Below are 15,813 nucleotides of genomic sequence, written 5' to 3'. Positions count from 1 at the left end.
TGCACAACCTGAAATGTTAACTGATACCCTCTGCTCCAATGGTGCTTGATTTGCCAAGTATTTTCAGCATTTTCTTTTTCTATTTCAGATCTTCCACATTTACATTATTTTGCTTTTAATCAAGCATATCTTCACAAGCAAACCCTAGCAGATTGTCTTCATTTAATATGTACCCTTTGAGGTATTGGTTGTACTTATTTAAAAACAAGTTATTTAGATATAATAACTGGGTAGAGCAAGAAATGAAGATTTAATCCAACTATTTGTGTTCCTGAAGCAGGGCTTTTTATCTGGCAGGGGAGCCTTTGAAGAATTCAGACACAAACATCAGACAACCCCATATTTTTTTCTATTAAAGCCAATGTATGAATATAAAATTTCCAAACTAATGAATGGTGACAGATTTGCAACACATTTTAAATTAAGAACTCAGTCCACACATCACAAATATTTTGCAAAAATGACCAATTCCTTCATTAGCGTTTGCCTCTGAATTTCCCAGGATGGGCGAGGATTTGGCATTGGAGAGCTGGTCTGGGGAAAGCTCAGAGGATTCTCGTGGTGGCCAGGTCGTATTGTGTCCTGGTGGATGACTGGCCGAAGTCGGGCAGCTGAAGGAACACGATGGGTGATGTGGTTTGGAGATGGCAAATTCTCTGTTGTAAGTTTTAATACTTTGGTTTTCAAACAAAAACTTGCATACACTACCGGACAGTGGCAATGCAAATAGAAATATTTTGAAGATTACTTGTTACCCAGACTCTTTAAAACAGACCCCTGTTTCCCCTCAATATCATCTTTTATTTCAATGCTATGATTAAGCCGTCATGAAATATCACTATTGATTTTCTGTTAATTTGACAAAACTTTGCAAATACCATGCATTGCATCCCTCTGTGGTGAAGATTATTAAAATGTCAGCAAAAAATACAGTCAAGAAGTGAAGTGCAGCAATACAGCTGGGAGTAAAATAAGGTAGATGTAAGGTACTAATCTGGTTGTCCTATAGATTGAACTAATCAGTTAAATTTCAGATTTCACCACAGCAGTTACAGAATTTGTTCAATTAAATCAACTGAAAATTAAGAAACTGGTTTCAAAATGGTGACCATGAAAGCCCATCTGGTTTACTACCCTTTGAAGAAGAAAAAACTTCATCCCTACTCACTTGGGCACTGTTAGAGAGGAAACTATTCAATCCACCATGTTCACACAAGCTCCTCTCTCCCATTTTCCCTCAGCCACTTCCCAGTCTCCATACCCCACACATCTCTCCCAACTGACTTTGAAAAATAATCTCTAAACTAGCCTTGCAGGTCATTTATGACAGGCACAATTGGAGGTGGACTCTGTCAGTGAAAGAATAAAAATATTCAATTCTAATCCCACAGAATAATAATGGAAATGCATCCCACTCCTCAGCCATACTGTGTTCTCAATTTCAGTGTGGAGAACTGGACTGAAGCCAATAGTCTGACTGAGCAGTGAGAATCTGAGACATTAGTTCTACTTGGTAACCATCTCTGAGTAATGGAAGCTCTCAATAACACATTTGCCACAGTCCAGCACGTTTGCTGCAGTCCAATCTGGGACAGAAATAATTGAGAAAGTCATGGAATTTCAGTTTTGAAAGAAAATGCATAGGAAGCATTTTGGAAGTTACAGCTTCAAATATGTAATTCTAGTCACAGTACCAGTAGGTTCTCAGTCTGCTGCAGGAAAGGAAAGGATGTATGATGTATAATTGCTATGTTTTGGTGAAGTTGGAGTAATAAACAGAGAGCCCAATAAGCAGGGGATAAATAATGAATGAGAGGAATAAGTATTTCTCCCATTCAAAGGAATGTGAGGAAGAATAGAAAGGGTCAATGAAAATAGAGGAAGGAAGAATTGTTCAGCAAAGGGAGACATTTTTTAAGAAAAAGCAGATTAAAATCAGGGAAAAACATCAGGTGGGAATAAAGAAAAGGTGTTAAAGGAAATGAAATGTGCGATGTAACCTTCTTATTGAATATTTTATGGAGTGCATGCACAAGAAGTAACCCAGCAAAGACCTTTCACACGTCTCTAGTTGAGCTCAAACTTGCACAAACTAAAAATACCCAAAATATACAGCATTTATAAAGGGAAAACATGCAGAATATTTGATGGCGAAAAATCACTTTATGTTCTCCTGTTCTTTACCTATGAACCAAATAAATCAAATCTTCATTACTTGGAAATACGTAAATAAAACTTAAGCAGGTACATCAATGCTTAGCTATAGGAATGAAGGCTTAGAAATTCTAGTGCACTCTAAATGTTATATAAATGATTATACCAGCAACACACTACAGACCATTTTAAATGTTGATTCAACCCTAATGAGTGGGCATTGCACATGTTTGAAGTCCAAAATGTGCTTGTTAGATCTGGCGTGTTCATGTGGAGTGCTGGGCAGCAACGCTGACCTGAGATCAGGGACTAGGATTGACCAGACAAGCAAGATAAGTGACTAGAAAGGAAAAGGGAGTTAGCAAGAAAGATTAGATCTTGGAGAGACTTTGGAGGAGAAGATACTGGCAGGTGACTAGGGTGGGAATGGCCATCAAAATATTAGGTGTGGGAAGTATTCAGGTTTAGGTAGGCTGTATTATGGGTCTGGGACTCTCAGGAAGAGATTGGGTCAGGTGGGGTGGGGTGGGTTGAGCAAAATCAGAGGAGGGGCAAAGGATTGGTTGTAAAGTATGAAACTCTGCTGATAATGGTCCCACTCCAGTGCTACGTTAATAAAGCCAAGTTATTCCAGGAGTGCCCTTGTGATGATCACTCCTGCAGCAACTTGGTCTAGGTTCTTCCAGGATGTTTTTAAAGAGTTTTGCATGGGATGTGATGTTTTGCAAAAGACTGAATTAGAACTGTCAGGCATGCAAGGGCAAATAACACTGTGAAATTTCTGACTGAACTATTGGATTGTGCAGAGCAACCCAGAAATTATCATTATCATTTTGCACTCTGCTAAAGTCACTTTTCAATTCTATTAACTAAATGGATAAAACAGCGTCATACAATTGAATTTCTAAACAGCAATGTTTCAAATGTTTCTTTTTCTGAGGGCTGTGAACAAACATTTTGTAATTTGTTCTGAGGCATGTGAATGGTTCTTCCTTTCCTTCAGGTAACATTCCTCTGTCACTTAACAGCACTAAAATTGATTAACTGGCCCTTAACCTCATTCTTTTTTTTTGTTAGTTTTAGCTATGGGTAAAATTGTTGAAATATGGAGCTGCATTTGTTGAAATAACAACACTCGGCCTTACAGAAAATTCACTGTTTATGACCCACTGGGGTATTTTGGAGAGGAATAATAAAGTGCTTCATAAATCTATCTCCATTCTTCCCAGCTTTGCAAGGACATCAATCTTGAAGTGTGTGAATGAAAAGTCTTGAGCTCTTTTGTCAATGATTGTAACCACCACTGAATTCATCCTTCTCTGGTTGACAGGTCTGTGTGGAAAAGCTGATGCCTTTGAATACTTTTTCTACTGCCTTTCACCAGCCAACCTATAGCAAACAGCCTATGTATAGGAAAGCAATTTTTGAAGTCCTACAGGTATGAGATTCCTTCATAATCTTTATATACACCTGTCCTTTTTCAGGACTAAATGTGTTTTATTGCTAGTGTTCAATTACCTATAAATATCCACTGCAATGATACATTTGTGCATCAGAAAATATACATCTGTTCCAGTGTTTAAACGTAAAGCCCAAGTTTTTTTAGAACAACCCTTCCTACTTTATCACAGCTAAGTAGATCTGTTCTGCAACATGAAGCTAACTGAATGCAGGAAATGGAAAACGTTGCACTGTAATATTTTGTAAATGGAAATGCCTTTCAGCAATGGGGAAAGGCAAGGCACACTGGGCAAATCACCATAGGCGAATGAGCAGAATCATGTAACAGCTGTGGGTGGTTAGAAACCAGCTCCTATCTTTCCTGAGCTCTGCAGCTGTGATTTGAGCAATACAAATTCTTAGTTTAAAAGATCTATCAGCAACATTTCCATAGAATTTAAAGATGTGCTAAATACAGTATACAATTCAATAGCAAGTCTGGAAGAGAAAATGCCCAAAGCATTAAAGGTGGACATGAGGAAGAGTTGTGAAATCCTAGGAATCTCTATCCTGAAGGGTTGTGAATGCTTAAATCAGTGAACATCCTCTACACCAGAGGTTCCCAAGCTTTTATATGCCATGGACCATGACCACGAAGTAATAGATCCATGAACCCAAGGTAGGTAGGAACAGATAGATTTTGGTCTAGAGAGAATTCTAAGGTTATGGGGGACAACCAGGAAAATGAAGCTATGGCCAAGGTCAGGTCAACAGTTTTCTTATTGAAAGCAGAGACTTGGAAAGTTGTATGACCAACCCTTGCTCTTATTTTCATGTTTTTCTCAGTGCAAAATATACATGGATGCTTCATCGAAATGAATCTAGCACAAAACACAGGGGAGCTCTTAAACCTGCTGAAATCGAGATTGTGTTCATGAGAGCTCCTCTCTACAGCAAAGTATCCAACTCAGACAGTTAGAATGAGGCTTTGATCTCATTTAACAAACATTTTGCTTTTCTCAAGCTTCCAACATTTTGGAGGAGAGACCCGTTGCCTAGAGTTTGATAATGAAAGGTTTTACTATTATACACAAGACTCCGTGATTGATGTCGAAGAGCACTGAAAGAGGTGGCTTTGGAAATAATGAATGTACTGCTTATCATGTTCTGATATTCTGTAGGTTCTAGGATACTCCTCTGGCTTGGAATGGAGGACATGTTAATGTCATATCGCATGTTGCCCTCACATTAGTAATAAGAACAATGTTGGAATCTTCAGTAAAGGGTGTAACAACAACACATCTTTGTAATAGTGACAATAAGGACATGAAGGAAAGACCATGTTTAACTAATTAGTCGGAGGACTTTGAGGATGTGAAAAATGGAATATATCAAGAGAGCTTGTGAACATGGTGTATTCCAGAAGGTTTTCAGTAGGCACAGGAAGTTGGTGAACAAGATGTTCAACTGGAAGTAATATACTGACATGGATTGAATATGGAATATTAGACAGAAAGCAAAGAGTGGGGATGAATAGACTGTTCTTAGGTTGAGAATTTATGAACACTGGGGAGTAAATAGTTGGCAGGGATAGGTGCTTGTCTGCTTAGGATCTACATTTGCAATTGGTTGAGCGATAAAATATATTTCTAAATTTGCTGATGATACTAAATCAAGTGGATCTACAAGTACAGAGGAGGGTGTAAAGAGGCTTTGAGGGGATATGAACAAGTTGAGCAAATGGATGAGAAGATTATAATAGATGGAATATAATGTGGAAAAATAGGAAATCATCCACTTAGGTGCATATCACAGAAAAGCAGAGAACTTGTAAAATGGTAAGAAAATGGGTAGTTTTGATATTTAAAGGGACCTATTGTACTTCTACGTAAGCCATTGAAGACCAATATACAAATGATTTAAAGGGCAAATACGATGTTAGCCTTAATTAGAAGAAGGTTTGATTCCAGGAAGAGGGAAGAGAGACCTGTTGTATTAGACCTTGGGGATACTACCTGGAATGTTGCATAGAGTTTGATTTGCTTGCTGTATTTGCCATAGAGGGAGTTCAGCAAACAAGACTGTTTCCAGGAGTAGTGGGTTTGCCTTAGGAGGGAGGAGTGCTTGCGTAGATTGGGACTTCAGGGTTTTGGATAAAAGTTCTCACCTAAGGTGCATGGAGTATGTTTCTGCTGACAGAGGAGTGTGTCTAAGACCTGGAAGCACACTTTCAGAATGAGAGGTAGGTCACTTAGATGCTTATTGAAGAGAAATTTCTTCAGTGAAAGAACGGTGAACCTTAATGGAAGATGTAAAAATAAAGCATCTTTGCAAAGGAACCGATATGGACTAATGAAGTGAGGAATGTGTTTAAGTAATCTAGGAATTATTAACTAATGTAGGAATTATCCTCTCCAGAGGGTTGTGTAAGCTCACTCACTGAGTCCATTTGAATATATTATTGGGCATGAAGGCAGTCATGGAATATGTGGTTCATGTGAGAACATGGCACTGAGACGTAAAATTGGCAACGTTTGATAAAAAGCAGAGCAGGTCTGAAGGACCTCATGGCTTCTTCTCACTCTGATTCAACATGCCGACGTATTCTTAGATGTTGTGGCTATGCCTAGTGACAAATATAAGGCTCAACTTGGCATGGACCAGAATGAAGACAGTGCTGTTTCCCGTTATCATACTTATATGACAATGACTGCTCTGCAAATTAGACTGGATCACCCTCACTCACCAGCAGCAGAGCTACCAGAGCAAGTCCTTGCCTTGTTCAACCACCAACACTGTGAGGCACAGTGCAACTTAAATCCAAAATACTCAAATACAGAACAATGTGGCAGCTACCATAATGACTAATTAATCAAGGACACTCAGAAGAAGAACTCTGCATTCCGTTTTCTTTCTAGCTACTTTGTTATGTACCATTCAATTAGATCTTCCAATACACAGAAACAGATTCAGAGTGCATCACATTCAGTATTTTACTTGCAAGGGGAGCTATGCTTCCAGCCAAGTTTCATCTGGAAATATAGCTCCAATCTTATGTTTCAACCAAAGCACTTTTATATTTTTTTACAGGAACAGTAATTAAGATATTCCATTACAGTCCTCCATTATCTTTATCTTATCTTGTTCTGACATTTGTTCTTTTAGAAAGTCTATCCTGTTTACCTCTGTTGTCAAAACATCCCCCCGGCCATAAAACAAATTGTCTATATAAAAAAAACAACTTCCTCCCGTAGAACACGTTGACTTCTGTTAAATTTTCCTATGCAGACCAGCAAAGTACCTTGGGATTTCATAGACTCCATTTTGTCACATTACATTTTACAAAAGTTACAAATTCAGGGTTACAGATATGCTTCCACAACATCAATGTACTCATGTATAAAATGATCTGTCTGGATGGCATGCAAACAGAAGTCTTTCACTGTGCCTTAGTACAAATGACTATCAATTCCAATTCCAAATAGATTGTTCTGGAATACATTTTTCATTAGGGCATATTTCCTGAATCTTTATCTAGACGCATTTAAGTGTTACAGGGAGCTGGCATAGATTCAATGGGCTGATCGGTCACATTTTCTGTCTGAGCATAGCAAATATCAGTAACGGTACAAATCATTGAAAGACTGTGCCTAGGTTTCCCTCATTGTTAAATGGAGCTGTCTCAAAAAGACTCTATCACAGGTACTTCTCACTTTCCAGTATCTGCTCTGCTTAGGTGAACCAGACTCCAGGAAATAAATATTGTGCTTTATTGCTGACTGGAAGCACTGGTGTGAAATATATGAGTCAATTGACTCATTGCATTTCTTGGGTAGCATGCGGTTTTAATTTATTTCAGCCAAAGGGCAATGTGGCACGTAGCCAAGTGGTTAAGGTGTTGGACTAGCGATCTGAAGGTCATGAGTTCAAGACCCAGTTGAGGCAGCGTGTTGTATCCTTGAGTAAGGCATTTAACCACACACTGCTCCAGTCCACCCAGTCAGGGGTTAACCCCACGATAGACTGGCGTCCTATCCGGGTGGGTGGAGTCTCATACTCTCAGTCACTTCTCGCCACGGAAACCAGCAAAAGCGCCAGCTTGATGAGCCTGTGAGGCTGGGGACAGACTTTAACTTTAACTAACTAAAGGGCAATACCCTGGCAATCCAAGGATAGGCTAGATTAAAACAGCAAATTAAGCTGGCTTAGATCATTACAAAGTACAGATATGAGAGGGACTTCACATAGAGGTACAACTAGTAGGGTTGCTGCCCTGCAATTCCAGTGACCCAGGTTCAATCCTGACTTCTGGTGTTGTCACTGGAGAGTTTGTAAGTCCTATGTAAATTGTGGACTGGTGGATTAATTGAACATTGTAAATTGCGCAAGTGTAGGTGAATGGTAGAATCTGAGGTGAGCTGGTGGGAAAATGTAACAGGGAGCTCAATAGTTACCATTAACTCTATGAGCCAAGGGATCTGTTTCCATGCCCTCTGACCCAATGGCATCAATAACTTCATTGAGTGGCTGAGAATTTGTGGAAACCACCATTCTTTCAGATAAATGCCTCCACTCAAGAACAAATCTAGGAGACTCATTTGATATTTTCCTGTACGGAACATGAAAGAAAGCGATCTCCTTAAGAAGTTAAAAAGGACAGCATGCTGACTGCAATAAAATTTCTTATCTCTACTCAATTACTCATTTACCAAATTGCTTAGTGATGTTTTTCTTTCATATAGTAAACTCTCAGCTTCAACTTAAATTTCTTTTTAATATTAACAAAGATGTTTTTTCGTTGAAAGTTACCTAAAGTGTGTTGTTCTGGGGAAATAGAAGACTGTCTTTGTGAACAAAACTGGTCTCAAAATACAAAATAATCATCCATTCTAAGAGATACATGCAAATAATACATAGTAATTTAGCTTTCAGATTACTTTTTTTTAAGCTTCATTCTACTGAGATATGTCCTGATGATATATAAAAAAAATTCATGTTACAGAAAATCATGGGGCAGTGCTTGAACCTAAATTTTATCATGTACACCTCAAGCTCTAAATAGGAAACCTAATCCAGCTTTTAAACACCAAGTACACTGCAGATGCTGTGGTCAAATCAACACGTACAAAAGCTGGATGAACTCAGCAGGTCGGGCAGCATCCGTTGACTGCTCATTTCAACGGATGCTACCCGACCTGCTGAGTTCATCCAGCTTTTGTACGTGTCGACTAATCCAGCTTTTGTTACCTGTATATACTTACACTCATTGATCACTTACCAAGTATGAAAATCTGAGTAGTTTGAATAATTTCTGTGCCATTTTATGAATAATGAAGAAAACTTCAAGTGTTTATGAAGAGTTGTTTCATGCTATCTTTATATAACTGCACTTTTATTGTTACATCCCCATATGTGTTGGTAACTGACAAGGATGTCACCTGTGCTTTTCAGCTACCAAAGTTCGGATCCTAAATTTTGTTACTTTCAACTAGGTGGCAAGCAACAGAGCAGGGAAACTCTTTCCAGCGCATTCTGGGAATGATGAGTTGGACTCTGCCAAAGGTGTGGAAAATCAAACCAAGCAGATGATTGAATGGGCTTTGGACGGATTTCTGCCATTAGGGCCGAAGAGTTTGGATCCACCTGAAGGTAATCATGGGGGTTGATTGGGACAAAGACAAACTCATTGCCAAATTTATGCAGAGATGTTTCATCCCAGTAACTGTCAGCATTTCCACTTCTCCATTAGAATTAGAAATAGTTATAGTACTGGAATTTATAGCTCAAGGAGGGAACCTGAAAGAATACTAGCACTTAAAGGGGGAAAAATCATGTGATAAGGTTAAAATTTTAGTGAAATTGCAGAAAAGTAAAGCATCTTAAATTCAGGGTGTGCTGATCGACATTGTGTAGTTGGTTCTACACTAAATTCCTCATTGGCAGTTCATTTGCTCAGCCATCTTTGGTTGTTCCTCAACTTCATTCTGCATCCACTATTGAATGTGGAGCTGTGAGTCAGTAGTAATTGGCAATTTTTACTGAAATGTTGGAAGACTTGCTTCAGAAGTTCTTCCAAGCATTCAGTGAATATGAAGGTTTACACAAAATCCAGATGGTGTGCTTAATCAGCATTTTGTGTGAAAGAGTAAGATTAGTTGCTGCTCCAACAGGAGAAAATCTGCAGTTGCTGAAAATCCAAACACACACAAAGTGCTGGAGGAACTCAGCAGGCCAGGCAGCATCTATGGAAAAAAATACAGTCAACGCTAACGCTTTGGGCTGGGACTCTTCTGCATGAAGACTAGTTTTAAAAGGTCGAGCGGGGAGGGGAGAGAGAAACACACGGTGATAGGTGAAACTGGAAGGAATGAAATAAAGAGCTGGGAAGTTGATTGATGAAGAAGATGCAGGGCTGGAGAAGGGGGAGTCTGATAGGAGAGGACAGAAGGCATTGGAAGAAAGAAAAGGGGGGGTGAGCACCAGAAGGAGGTGATGGGTGGGCAAGGAGATAAGGTAAGAGAGGGAAAAGGGGATGAGGAACCGTGAAGGAGAGTGGGGTACATTACCAGAAATTCAAGAAGTCGATGTTTATGCCATCAGGTTGGAGGCTACCCAAACGAAATATAAGATGTTGTTCCTCCAATCTGAATGTGACCTCATTGCAACAGTAGAGGCGGTGGATTGTCATTTTGGAATGGGAATGAGAAGAGGAATTAAAATGGGTGGCCACTGGGAGACCCTGCTTCTCTGGCAGACGGAGCATGTGCTCAGTGAAACAGCCTCCCAATCTACATCGGGTCTCACCTATATACAGGAGGCCACACCAGAAGCACCAAACATAGTATATAACCCCAACAGACTCCCAGGTGAAGTGTCGCCTCACCTGGAAGGACTGTTTGTGGGGCCCTGAATGGTAGTGAGGGAGGAGGTGCAGGGGCAGGTGTAGCACTTGTTCCACTTGCAATGTTAAGTGCCAGGAGGGAGGTCAGTGGGGAGTGATGAATGGACAAGAGAGTCACGTAGGGAGCAATTCCTATGGAAAGCAGAAAGTTGGGAGGGGTGCGGAGAAGGGAAATATGTGCTTGCTAGTGGGATCCTGTTGGAGGTGGCAGAAGTTCCAGAGAATTATATGCTAGACACAGAGGCTGATGGGATGGTAGGTGGGAACAAGAGGAACCCTAACCCTGGTAGGGAGGATGCGGTAAGACAGACATGTGTGAAATGGAAGAGATGTGGCTGAGGGCAGCGTTGATGGTGGAGGAAGGGAAGCCGCTTCCTTTGAAAAAGGAGGACATCTCCTTCATTCTTGAATAAAGAACGGTTGTGACCTTCTGTGTCTAAATGAGACCTGATGTAGATTAGTAGACCGCCTTGCCAAGAAACTACGCTCCATACACCAGAAGAAGTTGGAACTCCCAGTGGCCACACATTTTAATTCCACTTCCCATCCCCATTTCAATATGTCAATCCATGGCCTCCTCTACCGATGCAATGAGGCCACACTCAGGTTGGAGGAACACTTTATATTCTGTCTGGGTAGCAACCAACCTGATGGCATGAACATCAATTTCTTGAACCTCCAGTAATGGATCCCCCCACCCCCCCTTCACCATTCCCTATCCCCATTTCCCACTCTCACCTCGCTCTGGTGATCCTCCCCCCCTTTTCTTTCTTCCATGGCCTTCTGTTCTCTCCATTCAGACTCTCCCTTTCTCTTTCACCAATTAACTTCCCAGCTCTTTACTTCATCCCTCCCAGTTTCACCCATCACCTTGTGTTTCTCTCTCCCCTCCTCCTGCCTTTTAAATCTACTCTTCATCTTTTTTTCTCCAGTCCTGCCAAAGAGTCTCAGCCTGAAATGTCAACTGTACTTTTTTCCATAGATGCTGCCTGGCCTGCAGAGTTCCTCCAGCATTTTGTGTGTGTTGTTTAGTTGCAGCTCTGCTACGCCAATAACTATTTGGCTGTTTGGTATTTTATAGAGAAAATGTTTGGTTTCCAGAAATTATGCATTTGCTGTCCTGTGCCTTAGTATAAGAATGCTAAATCCCAGGAATTGTACATTTACCTACATTACTCTGGGCTTGTGGCCATATTCTTGTTGGAGACAGATAGTACAAACCTTCTTTTTCCTAATTTTCCTTATGATGTCAAGTCTTTCATGCTCGGAAAATATAAAATCTGCATCTTATACTACCAGCTATTGTAATCCATAAAGTGGAATTGGATGGAAATTTTGGAAGGTTACAAAACCTTAAAGGAATTTAAGAAAGGCATCTTGAGTAATGATAATGATGCCTTTATTATTTTAAAATACTTAACTGTCTCAAATTGAAGTTTAAATCTGCAAAGCTAAAACACCATCCCCTCTATCTATACTTGATGCTGTCTCGGTAAAGCAGCCTGTATAACAATATCCTGGACATTATCTCTTCTCCCTGCACCCATTGGGCAGAAGGTACAAAATCCTTACAATCTACCTCATTATGATCAAGCATTTTATTTGTTTACCTGCAGTGTGCTCTTTTGGTAACCGTTACACTTTATTCTGCATTGTTATGGTTTTGCTTTATTGGAAGGATGTGGAAGCTATGGACAGGGTGCAGAGGAGATTTACCAGGATGTTGCCTGGTTTGGAGAACAAGTCATATGAAGCAAGATTAGCAGAGCTGGGACTTTTCTCTTTGGAGTGCAGAAGAATGAGAGGGGACTTGATAGAGGTCTATCTACAAGATTATGAGAGGCATAGATAGGGTGGATAGTCAGTACCTGTTTCCCAGGGCACCAATAGCAAACACCAGAGGGTATATGTACAAAATTAAGGGAGGGAAGTTTAGTGGAGACATCAGGGGTAAGTTTTTTACACAGTGGGTTGTGAGTGCCTGGAATGACTTGCCAAGGATGGTGGTGGAGACTAAAATATTAGGGGTATTTAAGAGCCTCTTGGACAGGCACATGGATGAAAGGAAAATAGAGGGTTATGGGGTAGTGTGGGTTTAGTACTTTTTTTAAAGGATTATATGGGTCGGCACAACATGGAGGGCTGAAGGGCCTGTACTGAGCTGTAGTGTTCTATGGTTCTACCTCAATGCACAGATGAACTGTAATAATGATCTGATCTGTATCTGGGTGCATGCGACAATAATAAACTAGTATTTCACATCAGTAGAAAAGGAAATTAAGTGGAGTGGCCATCTTGCAAGATGGCACTATTAAGAGGCAACTGTTTACATACAGCTCCATTGGCAACTTCAGATTTTCCCTTTTAGGGTGACTACAGTCCACAGTCACAGGCATGGGTACTTCAATAGGCAACATCATTTGAAGGTGTTTAAAAAATCAATTGATAGGCAAAATTGATTAAACTGGACATCAGATTCGGGTCACAAGTGCAGTTCCCTTTTAAAAAAAATGGAAGCAGGGACACCACATTTATTTGCAAATACTATTGAAACACAGAGGCTTTAGACTCCCACACCTGACTAACCTATTGATGAATGTACAGTCTCTGGAAAATAAAATGGAAGACCCCAGAGCAAGATTGTAGTATCAGAGGGACACCAGGGACAGCTGTGTATTTTGCTTCATAGAAACATGGCTATCCCCAACATTTTGGACACAACACTGCCACCCAGCATATAGGCAGAGACTAAAGACCGCAGCACCAGTGGTGAGGGCCAAGACAGTGGTGAGGACCAAGAAGGTGTGGTCCAGGGAGGCAGAGGAGCACTTACACAACTGCTTTGAGCAGGAAACTGGACAATATTCAGGGATTCATCTTCAAGTCTGAATGAATGCGCTACAATTGCCAGTAACTTCATCAAAACCAGTGTGGGTGAGCTTCGAGAACATACCAGTCATACCCAAACCAATTCCATGAATGAACCAGGAGATTCGTAGTCTGCAGAAGGCTAGATCTGTGGCATTCAAGATCGGTGATGCAGAACTATACAAGAAAGTCCAGGTATCACCTATGGAAGGCTATTTTAATGGCAAAAAAAGAATTCCAATTGAGGTTAGAGGCAGAACCGGATGCACTTCAGCTCTGGCAGGGTCTGCAGGGCATTGCTTCCTACAAGGTGAAACCTAACATCATGAATGGCTGTGATGCTTCACTCCCAGATGAGCTCAATACCTTCCATGCACTCTTTGAAAGGGAGAATAAATGTACACCTGTGCAAGTCCCTGCTGCATCTGATGACCCTGTGATTTCTGTCTCGGAGACTGATGTCAGAATCTTTTTCAAGAAGGTGAACTCTCGCAAGGCATCAGACTCTCAAGGTGTATCTGGTAGGGCTCTGAAAATCTGTGCCAGCCAAATGGTGGGTGTGTTCAAGGACATCTTCAATCTCTCACTGCTGCAGGCAGAGCTTCCCACCTGCTTCAAAAAGGTGACAATCATACCAGTGCCCGAGAAGAGCAAGGTGAGCTCCCTCAATCACTATCACCCAGTGGCACTCACAGTTTTTGTAATGAAGTGCTTTGAGAGGTTAGTCAGGGTTAGGACCAACTCCTGTCTAATCCAGGACATGGACCCTCTGCAATTTTCCTATCACTAGAATAGGTCTACAGCAATTGCAATCTCACTGGCTTTGGACCATCTGGAGAGTAGTAATACCTATGTAAAGCTATGGTTTATTGATTAAAGAGTTCAACACTAATGTATCCTTAGTTCTAATCAAAAAGCTCCAAACCCTGGGTCTTTGTACCTCCCTCTGCAACTGGGTCCCTGACTTCCTCACTGGGAAACCACAGTCTGTGCAGGTTGGAAATAACATCTCCTCCTCACTGACAGTCAGCACTGGCGCACCTCAAGGACACAGGCTTGGCCCACTGCTCTACTTTCTCAACACCCGTGCCCAGCTCACACACCATCTGTAAATTTGCCGGTGACACAACTATTATTGTCAGAGTTTCAGATGGTGATGAGGAGGTGTACAGGTGCAAGATTGATCAGCTAGTTGAATGGTGTAGCAGCAACAACCTTGCACTCAACGTTAGTAAGATCAAGGAATTGATTGTGGACTTAAGGAAGGGAAAGTTGAGGGAACACACACCAGTCCTCATTGAAGTATTGTAAGTGGATTAAGTGAGCTGGGTGTCAGCCTCTCTCAGGATCTAACCTTGGCCCAAGGTATTAATGCAATTACAAGGAAGGCACGACAGTGGCTATATTTCATTAGGAGTTTGAGGAGAATTGGTTTGTCACCAAAGACACTCACTAATTTCTACAGATGGACCATGGTGAGCATTCTAACTGGTTACATCACCATTTGGTATGGAGAAGCCACCACATATGATTGGGAAAAGCTGCAGACAATTGTGAACTCAGCCATCTTCATCATGGGTGCAGGCCTCCCAAGCAAACAGGACACCTTCAAAAGGCAATACCTCAAAAAGGCACCTATCACCCAGGACCTGCCCTCTTCTCATTGCTACCATCAAAGATGAGGTACAGGAGCCTGAACACACGACTTCAACATTTTTCCCCTCCTCCATCAGATTTCTGAATTGCCAATGAACCCATGAACACTACCTCAGTATTTTCCCCACTCTTTTTGCACTGCTTATTTAATTTAGAACATAAAACATAGAACATAAAAATCTACAACACATTACAGGCCCTTCGGCCCATAATGCTGTGCCGCCCATCTAACCTACTCTAGAAACTGCCTAGAATTTCTCTAGCGCATAGCCCTCTATTTTTCTAAGCTCCACATACCTACCTAAGAGGCTCTTAAAAGACCCTATTGTATCCGCAATTTAATTTTTTTTCGTATATACATATTGTAATTTATAGTTTTTATTATTATGTATTGTAATATACTGCTGTTGCAATATTCATAACAGTTGATTTGAATGTGTTATCAATATCACCAGATCCCTCAGAATTCCTTCACTGTGGAGTTTTGTCCTTTGCATTCTTTAACTGTTCTTGCATTGTCTGAGCTAACAAGGATGGCATTGATTTTCAGAGGAGCGAAATCCTTACAAAGAGGTTTATACGGAAAACTGGATTGAGCCTGAGGCTGCTGCTTACCCTCCACCTCCTCCTGCCAAAAAAGCCAGAAGAAGCACAGAGAAGCTAAAAGTCAAAGAAATTGTAGATGAACGTACTCGAGGTACAAACCTGTGATTCTTATGATTTTTATTTTGTGGATTAGATTGCAAGAACCCGAATTGTAAGCAATTCAGAAAAAGGTTAATTTTGTGTGCTCA

At 40.8% G+C, this 15,813-nt stretch overlaps 1 protein-coding gene across 16 annotated transcripts in view; it reads left to right on the top strand.

Annotated features, from left to right (window-relative positions):
- Window positions 1-15,813, top strand: part of dnmt3ab (DNA (cytosine-5-)-methyltransferase 3 alpha b) — a 483,274-nt gene that overhangs the window by 372,542 nt on the left and 94,919 nt on the right. For 15 of the 16 annotated variants that reach the window (XR_012100314.1, XM_073057068.1, XM_073057067.1 and 12 more), the window contains 4 exons: window positions 503-661; window positions 3,485-3,592; window positions 9,087-9,243; window positions 15,570-15,716. Coding sequence is in view for 15 of the 16 variants with exons in the window: in XM_073057068.1 (XP_072913169.1) it covers window positions 503-661; window positions 3,485-3,592; window positions 9,087-9,243; window positions 15,570-15,716 (571 nt within the window). In the remaining variant the exon portion in view is untranslated. The remainder of the gene's footprint in view (window positions 1-502; window positions 662-3,484; window positions 3,593-9,086; window positions 9,244-15,569; window positions 15,717-15,813) is intronic. The other variant, XM_073057071.1, reaches the window with a different exon arrangement.

This window comes from Hemitrygon akajei, chromosome 9 (assembly GCF_048418815.1).
Source record: "Hemitrygon akajei chromosome 9, sHemAka1.3, whole genome shotgun sequence".
Taxonomy (NCBI): domain Eukaryota; kingdom Metazoa; phylum Chordata; class Chondrichthyes; order Myliobatiformes; family Dasyatidae; genus Hemitrygon; species Hemitrygon akajei.
This window is presented reverse-complemented; position numbering and strand designations above follow the sequence as displayed.